Source organism: Erythrolamprus reginae, chromosome 1 (assembly GCF_031021105.1).
Source record: "Erythrolamprus reginae isolate rEryReg1 chromosome 1, rEryReg1.hap1, whole genome shotgun sequence".
NCBI lineage: Eukaryota > Metazoa > Chordata > Lepidosauria > Squamata > Dipsadidae > Erythrolamprus > Erythrolamprus reginae.
Window position 1 is genome coordinate 170,235,929 of NC_091950.1, and position 16,436 is coordinate 170,252,364.

General features: G+C 37.5%; 1 protein-coding gene across 1 annotated transcript in view; it reads right to left on the minus strand.

Annotated features, from left to right (window-relative positions):
- The window catches only part of LRP1B (LDL receptor related protein 1B), a 1,143,506-nt gene that overhangs the window by 529,266 nt on the left and 597,804 nt on the right, over positions 1 to 16,436 (minus strand). Inside the window, exons 4-5 of the mRNA XM_070731453.1 lie at positions 1,504 to 1,623; positions 542 to 670 (exon numbers count right to left, since the gene is read on the minus strand). Of these exons, the coding sequence (XP_070587554.1) occupies positions 542 to 670; positions 1,504 to 1,623 (249 nt within the window). The remainder of the gene's footprint in view (positions 1 to 541; positions 671 to 1,503; positions 1,624 to 16,436) is intronic.

Here is a 16,436-nt window from a genome sequence, read left to right on the forward strand (position 1 = left end):
CTGGGGGCCTTCATGGTCTGTTTTGGCTAGCAGAGGCACCATCAGAGGTGGGTTCCTACCGGTTAGGACTTGTTCTATAGAACTGTAAGTAACTTGGTGGCCTGGGTTGATGGAACCGGCAGTGACCCAGCCTGCCATGCTCCCAAGCCAGGTTTCTCAGCAGCACCATAGGCACCTCTATCTTGGCTTTTTTAGCATGTGCGTGCAATACCCATCCACCCATGCAGAGCATCTCAGAGTGAACTGACAGTAAAAGAATACATTAACACATCCCTGGGCCCCATGGGCTGGTCCTTTGATATTTATATGCCAAATCTATGGACCAGATGTAAGCACCCCACATGCCATATATGGCCTGGAGGTCTTGAGTTTGACACCCCTGAATTAGAGTAAAAAGAATGGACTTAGAAAAAATATTTTTTTAAAAGCACAAGGTGTAGTGCTGATTCTGAGATAATTCAGCGTTTTGTTCCTCTGATGGTCAGCAAGATACTTAATGGAGAATCACATCAAATAAATCCAGCAATATATTGCTGCTTACCTTTTTTCACTTTGCAAGACTTTTTGTTTGGTTGAAGGAGATATCCTTCCACACAGCTGCAAATGTATGATCCATCAGTATTTTGACATGTCTGGCTACAGAGACCATACAAATTACATTCATTAAAATCTGAAAAGAAAAGAAAAAAATGTTAACTTATACTCAGGAATCAATCCTGTATTTATCACTACTTTATCTCCTTGGCAGGATGTTGGTGGTGTCTACAATAATACAGTTATTGTAGCTGTCCAATCCCCTTCTAGTCAAATCCTCTACTCAAGCAGGAAGCCTTATACCAGGGGTGTCAAACTCATGTCGTCATGTTGTTGTTATGTGACATATCACAACTTTTTCCCCTTGGCTAAAATGGGGGTGGAGGTGGCTAGCACATGATGCTTCCAGCCCAACGGTCATTAGTTTGACGCCCCTCCCTTATAGCATTTTAGATAAATAGTTGTTCAGTCTCTTTTTAAAAATCCTTGAGTGTTTCAGCATTCCCAACTTCTGGAGGCAAGTCATTCCATTGATTAATTGTCCTAGCTGTTAGAAAAGTTTTCCTTAATTCTAGGTTGGTTATCTCCTTGATTAGTTTCGTTCCATTGCTTCTGGTCCTGCCATTAGGTATTTTGGAGAATAGGTTGACCCTTCCTCTTTGTTGAAGCCCCTCAAATATCGGATCATTGCTATCATGTCACCCCTAGTCCTTTTTTCATTAAACTCAATTCCTGCTACTGTTCTTAATATGTTTTAACTTCCAGTCCCGTAAATGATATCTCAGGAAAGAAATGGGTGGGTGGGTGGGAAGAAGACAAAATAATATAGAAAAAGCATTGGGCAAGTTCTCCAGAAATCAGGTTTAAATACCACCACCATCCCCAATCTGTATAGTTTACTAAATGCAAGTTCTCCTACATTTTTTCCTGAGCAAAATGTTTTGGAATAATATAATATGGTTCCTGTACCTTGGCAGGTTTTTCCATCTCTGGCAATCTCATATCCTTCCTCACAATAACATCGAGTTTCATTTATGGACATGGCACACTTGTATTGGCACTGCATTTGTTCACATTTGGGTAGCAATTCTGTAAGAAAAGACAATACGTAGAGATATATTATGACAGGGGGAAAAAAATCAGAAATAAAGTGTACTTTACTTATATACTTGTATATAATTAATTTCCTTGTTTGCAAGCCTTAAAAACATACTGATACTTGGTTTACAGCTTCTTCAGCAATACAGTGTTCCTTCGATTTCCGCGGGGGATGCGTTCCAAGACCGCCCGCGAAAGTCGAATTTCCGCGAAGTAGAGATGCGGAAGTAAATACACCATTTTTGGCTATGGACAGTATCACAAGCCTTCCCTTAACACTTTAATCCCTAAATTACAATTTCCCATTCCCTTAACAACCATTTACTCACCATTATTACTGGTACTTGCCATTGAATAAGACACTTAGTGATTCTGATATTTATAAACATAATTATTTATTGACAATAATTTTTTTTTGTTATTTATTTGCAAAAATTATTAGTTTGGCGATGATGTATGATGTCATCGGGCGGGAAAAACCGTGGTATAGGAAAAAATCCGTGAAGTATTTTTTAATTAATTTTTTTTTAAAACCGTGGTATAGGCTATTCGTGAAGTTCGAACCCGTGAAAATTGAGGGAACACTATACTGTTGGACCTTAAAAACTCCTTATATGGGCTATACATTTAAAAATAACCAGATGACACATCCTGCTTTCATTTCCTTCCCTTCCCTTCCCTTCCCCTTTCCCTTCTGTTTGAAGTAAAATTATGTATTTTAGAGCTGTATAAGCTGAACTCTGGCAGGAGAATGCTGCAAAAGAAGGGTTAAAAACTTTCAGTTGAACTCATTCATGGCAGCTCCACTGTTCTCAGAATGGGAGGACTGCAGTAAATCAAACCAAAGTGAAGATCTTCCTGCCAGGTTATCCATTTAACCTGTGGTAAATAGTAAATCTTTCTCTTCAGCCTCATTTTGAGAACAGCCACTCAGTTTCCATGAGAACATTCTACTGGTGGTGGAAACTTACATCAATTAACTGTTGCTAGTAGAAAAGGCTGCATTTTCTGCCATGATCCTTTCACTTTGTCAGTTTCTATAAGTTTTGCCTTTCCATTTTAGGTGTCTGAATAATTTACCCTCTCCACCTCAGTGGTTGTCAATTATCTTTCCCTTTTATTAATATTTTTTTCTTAATATTTTGTAACCTGTCCTTTATGTAACTGAGCATTTGGGAATTTCACAGGACAATCTTACAGGATTAAAAAAATCATTATCTATGCACATAATCATTTAGTTTTGATTTATTTTCACAAGTGTTAAGAGCTTGTTTGTATAGGGTACAAGATTTCATATCACAAAACAGTTCTGAAAATGGTTTATCCTAGATGAAGAAATCATAAATCAGTTGTCTGTTGCAAAGGAAGCTTATCCTGGAATGTTTTCAGACAGATAAATCAAAGCTTCAGTAATTTCTATTCTGAACCTGGCTTCTCAGACTTTTTTGCAGATAAGGAGGTTTAATACTGCCAAATTTTTCAAGATAAATCACTACAAATAGATAATTGGCTTGATTACAAAATCTCAATTTTCTATTCTGTTTTAGGACCACAGAAACTAAGCCAATTCTCAGTTAAGAATCTTCAATAAAAAGAGCCTAAGGTTATAGAATAGAAACAAACTGTATTCTTTTAATATATAGTAATAAGATCTTCATGTGTCTAACCCAGTGTTTTTCAACCAGTGTGCCGTGGCACACTAGTGTGCCGCGGAACATGGTTAGGTGTGCCGCGAGAGGGGAGAGAGAAAGAGAAAGAAAGCGAGAGAGAGAGAGAAAGAGAGAAAGAAAGAAAGAGAGAAAAAAGAAAGCAAGAGAGAGAGAAAGAAAGAGAGCGAGACACCGAGGGAGAGAGAGCAAGAGAGAGGGGGGGAGAGAGAAAGAGAGAAAGAAAGAAAGAGATAGAGAGAAAGAAAGAAAGAAAGAAAGAGAGAGAAATAGAGAGAAAGAAAGAGTGTGAGAGAAAGAGAGAGAGAGAGAAAGCAAGAGAGAGAAAGAGTGAGTGAGTGAGAGAGAGAGAAAGCAAGAAAGAGGAAAGGAAGAGAGAGAGAGATGAGAGAAAATAAATAAATGAGAAAATGACTGAGGCGGAGAATGAAAGGAAAGAGAGAGAAACAAAAGAGAGAGAAGTGACTCTTGATTTAAAGCATATGATAAAAAGCACCCAAAGAATAAGAGAGGAAAACTCCCAGCCCTCACCTGTTTTTGGAAATGGTTCAAGAGTGTGTATACACACACACACACACACACACACACAAGGGGGAGATAATATGTATAATATGTATTGTCTTAGAGTGTCATTTTGTGTCATTTTGGTTGGTGGTGTGCCCCAGGATTTTGTAAATGTAAAAAATGTGCCGCAGCTCAAAAAAGGTTGAAAATCACTGGTCTAACCAACATAGTCTGGCCCAGATCTCCACTAGGATAGCTATGCAAAAATCTGCAACATCAATGACACCCAAAAGAGACAGTTACATTGATCAAAAGCATGACCAGGAATCCTAATTGTTTTGGCCCAAGAGATTGGAGCTCAAATTGGTCCAATCTCCTCTGGAAATCCAGTTCTGGAAACTTGGTCAGTGCCAGCATATCTAGATTATAACTAACCCATTTATAACCTTTTCAACATACCAAAAAAACATTCACACATATAGTAAGCCTCATAACAATCACTCTTGAAAGTATATTTTAAAAGGTTAATTAGTTGAAAGCCAGTGGCCTGGCTATTAGAACTAAGAGTCTCCAAATAAAATTAATTGCTAAAAAAGAGTCATAAACCTCCTCCCAACCAGAGAAAAGGATATCCAGTAGTTTAGACAATCATTAAGTGTTGTACTACATGATTCTTGACAAATGTATCTTTTTCTTTTATGTACACTGAGAACATATGCACCAAGACAAATTCCTTGTGTGTCCAATCAAACTTGGCCAATAAAGAATTTTATGATTCTAGACAACTTTCAGAGAAAATCAAGCAACCAATGGACAGTTCTTTAGTTGGCCATCATTTTTGAGGGAAACATCCAAATTCATGTGAAGAAGAGGAGAACATAGAGGATGTAAGAAGATTACAGAACTCATGGGCTCACTGTTACTCAACAAGTTACTTTGCTTATAAAAAGTCTACACAACAATCCCTGAGTTCACAAATTTGCCTGTTTAAAGTGTCTTCTTGATAAAAATGAGAACAAAAAGAAGACAGAAAAGTTAAATCGTTAAATGTAATTTGCTATTTAATTGCTTCTTTTCTTTGGGGATGACTATTGTACTTTTAAAAATGTTTTAACAAGAGAAAAGAAAAGAATGTTAGCTAATTGTTATCCTTTAATAGGCATTCCAATAATAAAAGACATGGGGAATAAGGGTTTTTTTTTTTTTTTAAAAATGCATATGGTTTGCCTGAAATAAATATAATTTACTGATTTGATGTACATTACCTTTTAACACACCTCAAATTGCTGTGTTGGAATGTCAGTCAGTTATTTCTTTAGACTATTCAAGACTAGTGAGTCAAGGAGAGTTGAAATTAATTTTGTGTCATAATATGATGCAAATAACATGACCTACATATTCACATCAGGCATTGTAACTGAATATATGTGCTATTGCTATGTTATCACATCGACATGAATTGCAGGTTGTTATAGATTCTGGCTGTTTTTTCCAGTTGGTGTTGAAGTCTGGGGGCACCCAGACACAACACTCTGTTACTATTAAAAACAATGTTTCTGATGGAGAAGAAATAAGTTAAATTAATAGCACATTGCAGCAATGTGGGGCCAATAAATAAAATCTTAAAAGCCTTTTGTAACAAAATTGTTTGGTTTTTTTTTACTTTCAGAACTTATGAGAAAAGGGGCTATGGTTGCTTTATGGGAAAAGCTATTCCATTCAAATGGAGTTCCCAGAGAACATGAACAGAGCTAGTGATCAAGTGAATGTATTTCTCACATCAAAAGTAAAATGAATACCATAATTATAAGTACTAATAATCATGGAACCTAAAGACAACCAGTCAAATGAAGTTACAATCAATATAACTACCTTGGTCTTCAGAAAAAAAAGGGGCTTCCCAAGCAAAGCAGATACCAATGGAAAAATACAAATCCAATAAATAAATAAATAAATAAAATGAAGTTATGGGGAAGGCAGAAGCAAAAAAATCAGAATGTCTTCTTTCATTACTCCACTATGGAAAGGGTTCCTCATTTTCAACTAAGGCAGGTAGGATTTTAAGGTAGCAAGTCCACTCATTAGTTACAACTCCACATTATCCAATGAGCAGAATGGAATAATGGGGCTATGGGATGGGCTAGCCTACCCATTAGCTAATGTGGTTCCATGTTACCTACAGGTAGATTGGGACACTTGGGTTTTTTGATAGGCTAACAAACTGTAGCTTCATATTAGTCAACATGTGGATTAAGCCAACCGGATGATTCTATTTTGCTGCATATTGAGTTTTGCACCCAATATCTTTTTCTAGATGGAGTACTTTTCAGTTTAGGTTCTGTGCTGTTCCATTTTGAATATATATAGCATTAAGATATCATTTTGCAGGAATACATCTGTAGTGAATCTGCGATGAGGTAAGTGAGGGCTCCAAATCAGATGTTGTAGCAGGCCTCCAAATTCTTTAAACCAGCTCTGAACCTAAAGTTATGATTTATTGATGACAGTTCAGTAAGTCTTTCAGTAGGTAGGCTGTAACCTTGAACAGTCATTAAATGATCAGTTGTAAATCAAGGTCTTGTGCCATATGATTCTTAATGTTTGAGTTTTAACACCCAATCCCAATCCATTGGATCCAATAGCTAACTTAATATTGTGGCTTTAGCACCGATCTACTGTATATTATAGAAATAGTTCTGTTTGCTTAGTGGCTGATATGGATTGTTCTTTCTAGATCTCTTTTACTCATAATACATACATACATATTTTTTTTCTTGTTGACATGTAAGCCATCCAGCCTAATTGGGGTGGATGGCTTACATGTCAACAAGAATAAACATTTAACTAACAAAAGAAAATGGACCTGCATTCATACATAGCATTCAATATGAATGTGATTAACTGAAGAAACTTTCTCTGGGTGGGCTCAGACAAGTTGTTGTGCTGAACTGAAGGCTGGAATAGATGTTCTATGATTCCATACATCAAGCAGAGAAAACAATAGAGGCTAACTAGAAGAAGAAACAGGTGGTGATAACCCTTTTCCTCAGGTTGAAACCAAGACAACCCCTCATCTACCTTCCCCCCTCATACATAATGTAACATAGATTCAATTAAGGAGTCCCCAGCCGACAATATCCTGGCTTCAACTTCTGTAATCAGGTTTCAAGTTCTTAGAGAAAATGTTACCTTAACAGGGAAGGTAATGGATTAACAAGTAAAACAGTGGGAGGTTTGCATCTAATTCCTATGCAACCCATGCCTAAGGTCCTCTGGCCCTTCTATATATCACCCCCTTCATTTAAAGTGACTAGAGCTAGAATTGTATAGCTCTCCTGGGAACTGATTAATGTATCAGCTTTCCGACAATGCTGCAAAAGTTTCTCGCATCCATTTTACAAAACCAGTTACATTTTCCTTTCCTTTCCCCTTCCCTTTCCCTTCCCTTTCCCTTTCCTTTTTTCTTACAATTGCATGCACCAAAGTGTATTACGCAACCATCTGTTGTTCTGTTAAATTGTTTCAATGGGCAAAATGCTACTTTAGACCAGTGATTTTCAACCTTTTTTGAGCCGCGGCACATTTTTTACATTTACAAAACCATGGGGTACATTGAGTGGGGAGGGGGGGGGCTAAAAAAAGTTTGGACAAAAAAATTCTTTCTCCCTTTCACTCTATTTCTCTCTCTCTCCCTCCCTCCCTCCCTCTTTCTTTTTTTTCTCTCCCTCCCTCCTTCTTTCTTTTTTTCTCTCTCCATCCCTTTCTTTCTTCCTTCCTTCCTCTTTTTTGCTCTTTCTCTCTCCCTCCCTACCTCCCTCTATGTCTTTCTCTCTCCCACCTTCCCTCCCTCTCTTTCTTTCTCTCTCTTTCTTTCTCTCTTGTTCTCTTTCTCTTTCTTTCTCTCTCTCTCATTCTCTTTCTTTTTCTCTCTCGTTTTCTTTCTCTCTCTCTCTTGCTTGCTTTCTCTCTCTCTCTTTCTCTCTCTTTCTCTCTCTCTCTTTCTCTCTCTCTTGCTTTCTTTCTCTCTGAGCTTCGCGGCACACCTGACCATGTCTCACGGCACACTAGTGTGCCGCGGCACACTGGTTGAAAAACACTGCTTTAGACAGCTGATTCAGTTTGTCTGTTGGAAGCTCTAGCACGACACTGTTATTTCATAGAATTCTCCTAGGTAAAATCACCCATCCTTTATACCAAGGGTGAAATGCTCCGTTTGCTTGTGCCTGTCAGTCATCAGAAAGCCAGTCGTGAAGGCAGCACGAGGCTCTGCCCAGCTGCTCAGATGCTGCCATTTGGGTTCTTTTAACCTCTGGGGATGCACAGAAGGTAAAAGAATGGCGTCTGGATGGGTGGGTGGAGCTTTGCACTGCCTTTGTGACCGGCTTTTCGAACGACTGACAGGAATTTCACCCCTGCTTTATACTTTGCTGAATTAAGACTGCAATTCCAACAGAAGACGGGAGGGGAAAAAAATCTAGGTTTATACTGAGTTTGTTTGTATAATTCCTATATTTCATTACAGGCTAAGATACTCTTGTCTACCATGTATTCTGTTATTCTTTCAACACTGTCTTACAATGTAGTTAAACATTACAGTTATTAAAATATGTTATTACCTTACACTGCAGCATAAGAATATGACAATTTTCATAATTTTAATAGGCTGCATTACCCTCAATGCATAAATTCATATTTCCTTTTCCTTTTCTAGGTAATACATGTTTACACCTTTTGCAACAAAAAGAGAACTGAAAAGAATTAGATATAATATATTTCTAAATATAATCTTAAGTAATTCATCGGAAATTATATACTATATACTACAAATGCATGTAAGGAGTAAAGTAAGCCACAATTGTAAGCCCAATCTTGTAAAGTGCAGCATATTATCCATCTACTTTAGATGACAGATAATGGATGGATAGCTATGTCTCAAATTCAGTTCTATGTCATTTCATATTTAAATATTTATATTTGCCGTTTGCAGTTGTTAGCAATATTAAGGGAATTTAAATTATGATGAATAATGCAATACACTGAATTTGGGATGAAATTTCTATTAACAGTGTAGTGTTATACAAATTTAGTAAATCTACTGAATGTGCTTTGGACACATTTCCAGGTAGATGTATATAGCAGAAGTATCCAACCTTGACAACTTTAAGATTTGTGGATTTCAACTTCTACAATTCCCCAGTCAGTCTGGAGATTAAGTCACCAAAGTTGGAGACTCCTGGAATATAGAGTGGCTTTTTTAATCTGGATCTAGTCTAATACCTTTATCCTTTATCTCATATATTATATATATTTTCTTCCTTTCATATATCTTCTCCTCTATTTTATATTTTTCTTTATATATATTACCTCATGTCTATTTTCTTCTATATGTATTGTGTATTGGACAAAATAAACAAATAAATAAAAATAAATACATAAATATTCAACAACAGCCCAAACTCAAAATCCTTTTTGATTCTTTGAAAGAATGTACATTGAACGTAAAATGAACATTGAATATAAAATTAATGTTTACATTCTGTATAATATTTTTGTCCAGCTACAATTGCCTCTACTAAATACTGTTTGGATGAACATAGTTTGGTGATTGTTAAGGTGTTGCTTTGAACTGTGGTTCTCTTGCTCTTTTAGTTACTTTTAAATTCTATTGTGAGGCAGGCTGGACAAGTAAGGATTTTATTGTGGCACTTTTCTTCTGTTTTAAAATAACTGAAGCATCATTTTTCACTATACAAGGCAATCATTCACTCAACTCCTGCCCTTGAAGCATTCCAAAGGATAAGTGACTTTAAGACAGGTTGCTAATACAGGTTTCCAAAGCAATCATATTATAACAGTGCACCATACATACCCTAATATCATTTTTACATTCAGAATTGCAGTTCTATGGATCTGAAATTGATTGCATCTATTCACTTACTTTTTATTATTCCACAGTCATACACTGATGTCTAGACTCTAGAGGTAGCTTCTCCCACACATTATATATTTTCTATTTTCCAGGTATATTTCTTTTGCAGATTAGGTGGTATAATTTAATTTGCCCTAAATCTTTCTCTTTTTTTTACTTCTTTCTACAATATAAGCCTCTCTTGTTTGGTTACTTGACAACAAAGGATACTATGATTGATAGAATTCAATTGTTGGTTTGAAATAAATTCAGGCAGTTGTTATTTTATGTTTGTCCGCCTTCTTTATGAGATTTACCTATTGTTTCATTCAAAAAAAAAATGAGAAAGCTGTAATGATCTCTGGTCGCACACCTGGTCCCATAACTCTGGCATGGCAAACATACCACAGAGGCCAGAAATGGAAAAGAACCGAATTGAGATTCATGGGCTTGCTTAGCAGCCATAGTTGTGCAGAGTCAAAGGCCAATGCGGTAGCAAATGATTCAAATTTCAGATAATGCGAAATACATGAACAAGACAGATGTGCTCTATTATTGTCTGAATAAGTTATAAACTTAGGCTAGCAGGGTAATTACTTTGCTCATTTCCACTTTCTCCCCAACCTTTCCAGATGCATTCAATTTACAGCACTATCTTTTCCTTGCATGTAAATGAAACAAGCTTCCATCTATTAGTTGTTCTGTTTTTTATTCTCTAACCTGTGACCAAAGACAGGTCTTCCAGAGAAAAGTTGAGATATCTACTTTTTTTCCCTTCTTAAATTCGATTCGAGACTTAATAAGCTTACTAGTACAGAGTCTATGGAAAGGGGCGGCATACAAATCTAATCTAATAAATAAATAGTACACCTCTCCATTTTTAACTGCTTATGGTATACAGTACAGGTAGTCCTGCACTTCCAACAGTTTGCTTAGTGACCATTTGACTTATGACTGCCTTTTGCAGGTTTTAGTATCCCCATGGTCCTGTGAACAAAATTTAGTGGCTTGGCAACTGACTCATAGTTATGACAGTTGCTGTGTCCTAGGTCACTTTTGAGACCTTCCAACAAGCAAAATCAATGAGGAATCCAGATTCACTTAACAACTACGTGACTACCTTAACCAATGCAATGATTCACTTCATAACAGTGACAAGGTAGTTTGTAAAATGGGGCAAAACTCACTTAACAACTGTCTTGCTTAGCAACATAAATTTTGAGCTCAATTGTGATAATTTGTAGTCCAGGACTGTCTGTATTTGTCTTTTTCCCATGACTGTCAAAATTACCATATTTTTCAGAGTATAAGACACACCTTAGTTTTGGGGGAAGAAAATAGGGGAAAAATAATCTGCCTACTAAGTATTAATCTAAAAGTGGAAAGCTTCCAAGAGACAGTAAGCATCATTAAATCATCTGGAGAGAGTAAGCATCATTTTAAAAACATGAACTTTAGAAAGGAATATTTATAGATCAGAGTTGAATTGTGGAGTGCTTGGTGCTCTATGAGCTTGCTTGTTTGCTAAATGACATTTCATTACCCAACTCGGTAACATCATCCATATTAGAAAGAAGTAGTGTTTGCTCTCTGTTTATATACTGTACAGTGACTTGTCATGTCCATTTTTGTGGCTGTGGTCTTGATAGTTCCTTGATTAGGCTGTTAACCTGTATGTCTGAGATGGTGTTCCTTTATAGGGGTATTGTTTACTTCTTGATTGTTGGTCTAGTGTTAATCTCTGCTCCTCTGGGTGTTGATTCTAAAATGCCTCCTTTTTGAGCATATGTTTCCTTTTTGGCTTTTTGATAGTGTCTTTTGACTGTAGAAGTTGTTTATCTCTATGTGCATGTTGACAAGTGAACTTTACCATGAATTTTACTTCTGGGTAAATATAAAACAGGCCAAGACTAGGTACTTGAATTAGCAAACTGAGAACAAAATGTTTGTTTTGTTTTATTTTTAAAAAGAAATTGAGTGATTTTTAAATTAAGATTATAACATACAGTAATACCTCATGATACGAACTTAATTGGTGCAAGGAGGAGGTTCGTATGACAAAAGGTTCGTAAGACGAAACATTGTTTCCCATAGGAAACAATGTAAAGTCAATTAATCCGTGCAACCAAAAAACCCCCGCAAAAAAACGGCTTTCGGCGACTGCTGGGAAGCCGCACGGCTGTTTTAAAAGGTGACAGCCGGCCTGGGGGGCTTCCCAGCACCCCCCTGAAGCCGAACGCCAAAGCCGAACTTCCGTGTTCGGCTTCAGGAGACAGCTGGGAAGCTGCGCGGCTGTTTTAAAAGGTCGCAGCCGGCCTGGGGGGCTTCCCAGCACCCCCTGAAGCCGAATGCCAAAGCCAAACTTCCGTGTTCGGCTTCAGGAGACAGCTGGGAAGCTGCGCGGCTGTTTTAAAAGGTCGCAGCCGGCCTGGGGGGGCTTTCCAGCACCCCCCCGAACCCCGAACCCGGGTTCGGGGGGCAGCTGGGAAGCCCCCCAGGCCGGCTGCGACCTTTTAAAACAGCCGCGCCGCTTCCCAGCTGTCTCCTGAAGCCGAACGCCAAAGCCGAACTTCCGCGTTCGGCTTCAGGAGACAGCTGGGAAGCTGCGCGGCTGTTTTAAAAGGTCACAGCCGGCCTGGGGGGCTTTCCAGCACCCCCCCAAACCGAACCCGGGGTTCAGAAAAATTTTGCCTCTTCTTATGAACTTTGTTCGAGTTACGAACCGGCGTTCGGGAGGCTTCTGGGAAGCCCCGCCGCCCGGCTGTCACCTTTTAAACAGCCGCGTGGCTTCCCAGCAGTCTCCGAACGCCGGTTCATAACTCGAAAAAAGTTCGTAAGAAGAGGCAAAATTTTTCTGAACCCCGGGTTCGTATCACGAGTTGTTCGTAAGACGAGGGGTTCGTATCTTGAGGTACCACTGTATTCTTAGATAAACTAATTCAATAGTTTTGCACTAGTATTCATAGTGTTCTAAAGATTTTATTTATTTATTTTTCTTCTGAATAATGCTTGTGTTTTATGAACAGGTTACTCATCTCAAACTTCTCTGGAAGTATTAATTATTACTTAAATTATCCCAGGTCAATTAACTTATTAAATAATTAACCCAAGGTCATAATTAAACTCTTGGCATGTACTCAATGAAAATTGGCTTAATACTTTTAAAAATAATTTAATAGCTCTACTTGATACAATTGTTATGCTATTTGTAAATATCCAATCATTTGCTTACCAGCAAGGAATAAGGATTGTTTTTGTAACAATGGTGCTGAGAGTAATGTTAGCAAAGAATAATGCATTAAATTTCATACTGTAATTCATTTCAAAGGGTAATATATTCATCTCCTACACTACCACCTTTCAGAAAATATGTTTTGACTATGTTGTATTGTCATAAGACTCAAGAACAAATTCTTGAGTAAAACTAATTAGTACTTTTCCATGTATGCAGAATATTAAGAACTTTCCCTTCATTTACCATTATAAAATCTACACATTTATTTTCCTTGTATTTTCAGTCCCTCCAGAATTATAAATAACAAAATCATTTCCCTCTGAATACCCTAATACTGGAGCACTCTAAGGTTTCCCCTCCATCCAATGAGAGCATCTTTTAAATGTCATCTTAGTGTTATCAGCAAGACTGGTACAGAGATTCTGGAATCCAAAGCTTGATACCCCTCACCCCAAAGTTATAAACAAACAATTAATTAAATAATCAAAAGATGAAATTTAAGAAAACAGATTTTGACTTGAAGGCTTATTTGTGTAGATTTATAGCAAGAAGACTACAATTATTTATCATGTCTCTTTTCTGCATGTTATTATTAAGAACTGGATTATAAATTATATTCTGAATTACAAAAAAAAAAATACAGGCTTCAAGAAATGAAATGTATTTGTATAATGCTAGTGAGAAATAATCTAATTTCTCATTATTTTCTAATGTTACTAGTCTTGCCCATAATGCATCCACACGCCAAAATTTGCTCACTCTTTGACTCCAAAACTGCAAGTTTGTCTTCCTTGGTCCTTTTCTAACCAATGTTAACTTTTTACGTCAATGATTTTTCTACATCCTCCCAAAATCAGTTTATGAAACAGCAGTGTTGTGAGGGATGAGGGATAAAAAGTCAATGCTAAGTAACTGGGGTCTGAAGAGTTCCTAAAGTTAGGGATTTTCTTTCTTTGTCTCTGAATAGGATAGCAGTCTCCCAGCTATAACTGATACACTTTCTGCAGATCCTCCTATAATATTCCTATCAGACATTCAGCCCTGCCCAAGGAATGGTTGGTATCAATGGCTTGAAAGGCCTTTGCAAAGCTCAATTTTGTGTATCAGTTGTGCATATTCCTGTAAGGGGTAGCCCTTGTCTTTGATATTGATGCTTTGGTCACTTTCAGTTTGGTCAGCTATTTGGGGTTGCTCTTAAAAACTACTCAGAAATTGCATCTGGCCCAAAATTTAGCAGAATAAATAATTATGGCAGGAGTGAGTTCTTCCCTATTTGGATCCGATCACCAGAACTGGTAGCGACTCACTGATGATCTCATCAGAGAACCGGTTTGGTCGGTACTTGTCCATGGGCACCATCATCTTTTTTTTTCTGATTTTTTCCCCCAAATGTTTTACTGTTTTCAATTTTTCCCCCTTTACTGCTGTTCGAAAAAGGGCTTTCCTGGGTTTATACTTACCTTTATTCCATCATCAAAAGCACAGCTGATCAGCTCCTCAGCTGTGTTTCGGGCTGATTGTAGCTACCAAACAATGCACAGAACAGAACTGCATGAGGGGACACCCACATGCACGAAATGTCATGATGTGAACTGGTGGCGAAGGTAAGTGGAATCCGCCCATGAATTATGGATATATTTTACATAACGCCTCCATACCATGTATTGCTCTGGCTCTTAGTAGACTTCTCAATATAGTTTATGGTGTTGGTTATTCCCTACAAATGCCATCATGTCAAAGGGTACTTGGTTATCATTTGCTTCCAATTGTTTTTATTCTCCTACAAGGTTTGATACAGTAGACATATTCTCAGTCCTCTTTATTAATGGTGCTATCAAGTATCAGCTATACTTGGAAAGCTTCCATCCTGCAGTAATACCTCTGACACCACCAAACATCAACATCTGCCTATACCAGTGCCTTGGGGAGAACTTGATAGATCAATCAAAGCATCAAATCCAATCTGCATATCTGGCTGATTGTGCAACAAATCATAATAAAATATGGCAATTACAGTAATGTCATCAAAATTCCACCTGTTTCCGTGTGTATGGAATTTAATACACATAAAAAAGAGCTAAAGTTTCCTAAATGTTCAGAGTATTTTTGGAGCTGGACAGTTTCAAAATTCATTAAAAATTAAAATAAATTTAAAAATTAAATAAAATGATTGAATTGAATTTAAAAGTTAATTTAATTTAATTTTTTTAAAAAAAATAAGATTATAATTCAAGAACCCTGCATGTGATGGCCTGTAAATAGTATATTAGTAGGCTTTCCCAAAATTAGATTTAACATATGGCATCTTTCTCTGGGGAATGACAAAGATAATATATTTCCCTATTACTTGGTTATTACTATGGCAATTTTTGTCAGATGAGTTTGAAATTGAGCCAAACTATAGATTTTGTCGAACAAACCATGAAATTCAAAATATTGACTGAGCAAGCCTCATTTTTAAAAATAACAGATTTTTTTAGTTTGTTTATTTGTTTGAAACAACTCATCACATACAAAGTATCATCTCCACTAAAAATATGCCAATACAGTGGTACCTCTACTTAAGAACCTTTCTAGATAAGAACCGGGTGTTCAAGATTTTTTTGCCTCTACTTAAGAACCATGTTCTACTTAAGAACCAAACCTGGAAAAATTTCCCAGGAAATTTGAGAGTAGCACAATGGCCCAGCCAGTTTCCTGCCATTCCCCCTTTAATTCCGGCCATCTCGGGCTTTTCTGGGCTGCCAGAGGAGCCTTTCGGCGGTGCTTAAGGAGGCTTTGGCAGTCCAGAGTGAACAGAATATTTTCCTTTCTCTGGGCGCTTGGAGAGGGAATAAACCACTTCGCTGTGGTGACTCTCTCGCGCTGCCTCCCATACACCCGGAGCGAGGTTGCCTCCTGGAGCGTCTGGGCGTGGAAAGGCAAAAATGGGGCACACACCTCACTTTCTTCCTTTGGCAGTGACTGTCCTCCTCTCTTCTTCCTCCTCCTCTTCCCACCCAAATTCCAAGCTTTTATTTCTTTCCTAATGGGTTTGCACACAATATTTGCTTTTACATTGATTCCTATGGGAAAAATTGCTTCTACTTTACAAACTTTTCTACTTAAGAACCTGGTCATGGAAAGAATTAAGTTCTTAAGTAGAGGTACCACTGTATTTCTCATTTTGTCTTTTGGGTTTTTTTGAGTTGAGACTTTGCTCAGAAGACATCCAAAGTTGAAAGATGGATTCAATACTATCAGGGCCCAAGGTCAACTGACAGAGCCAAGTTTTTAGGCTCCACCAGAAAGCCAGGCGTATGGAGGTGGGAGAATACTCCAAAAGATGAGGGCCATATCAGAAGAGGGTCTACTTAAGAACCTGGTCACTGAATGAATTAAGTTCTTAAGTAGAGATCCCACTGTATTTAGAAGCTCTCATTTTCAAAGTTGCCAAATAGTATTGAAGTTGCAAATAATAGTTCATAATCCAAATGGGGGAAAAAAATAT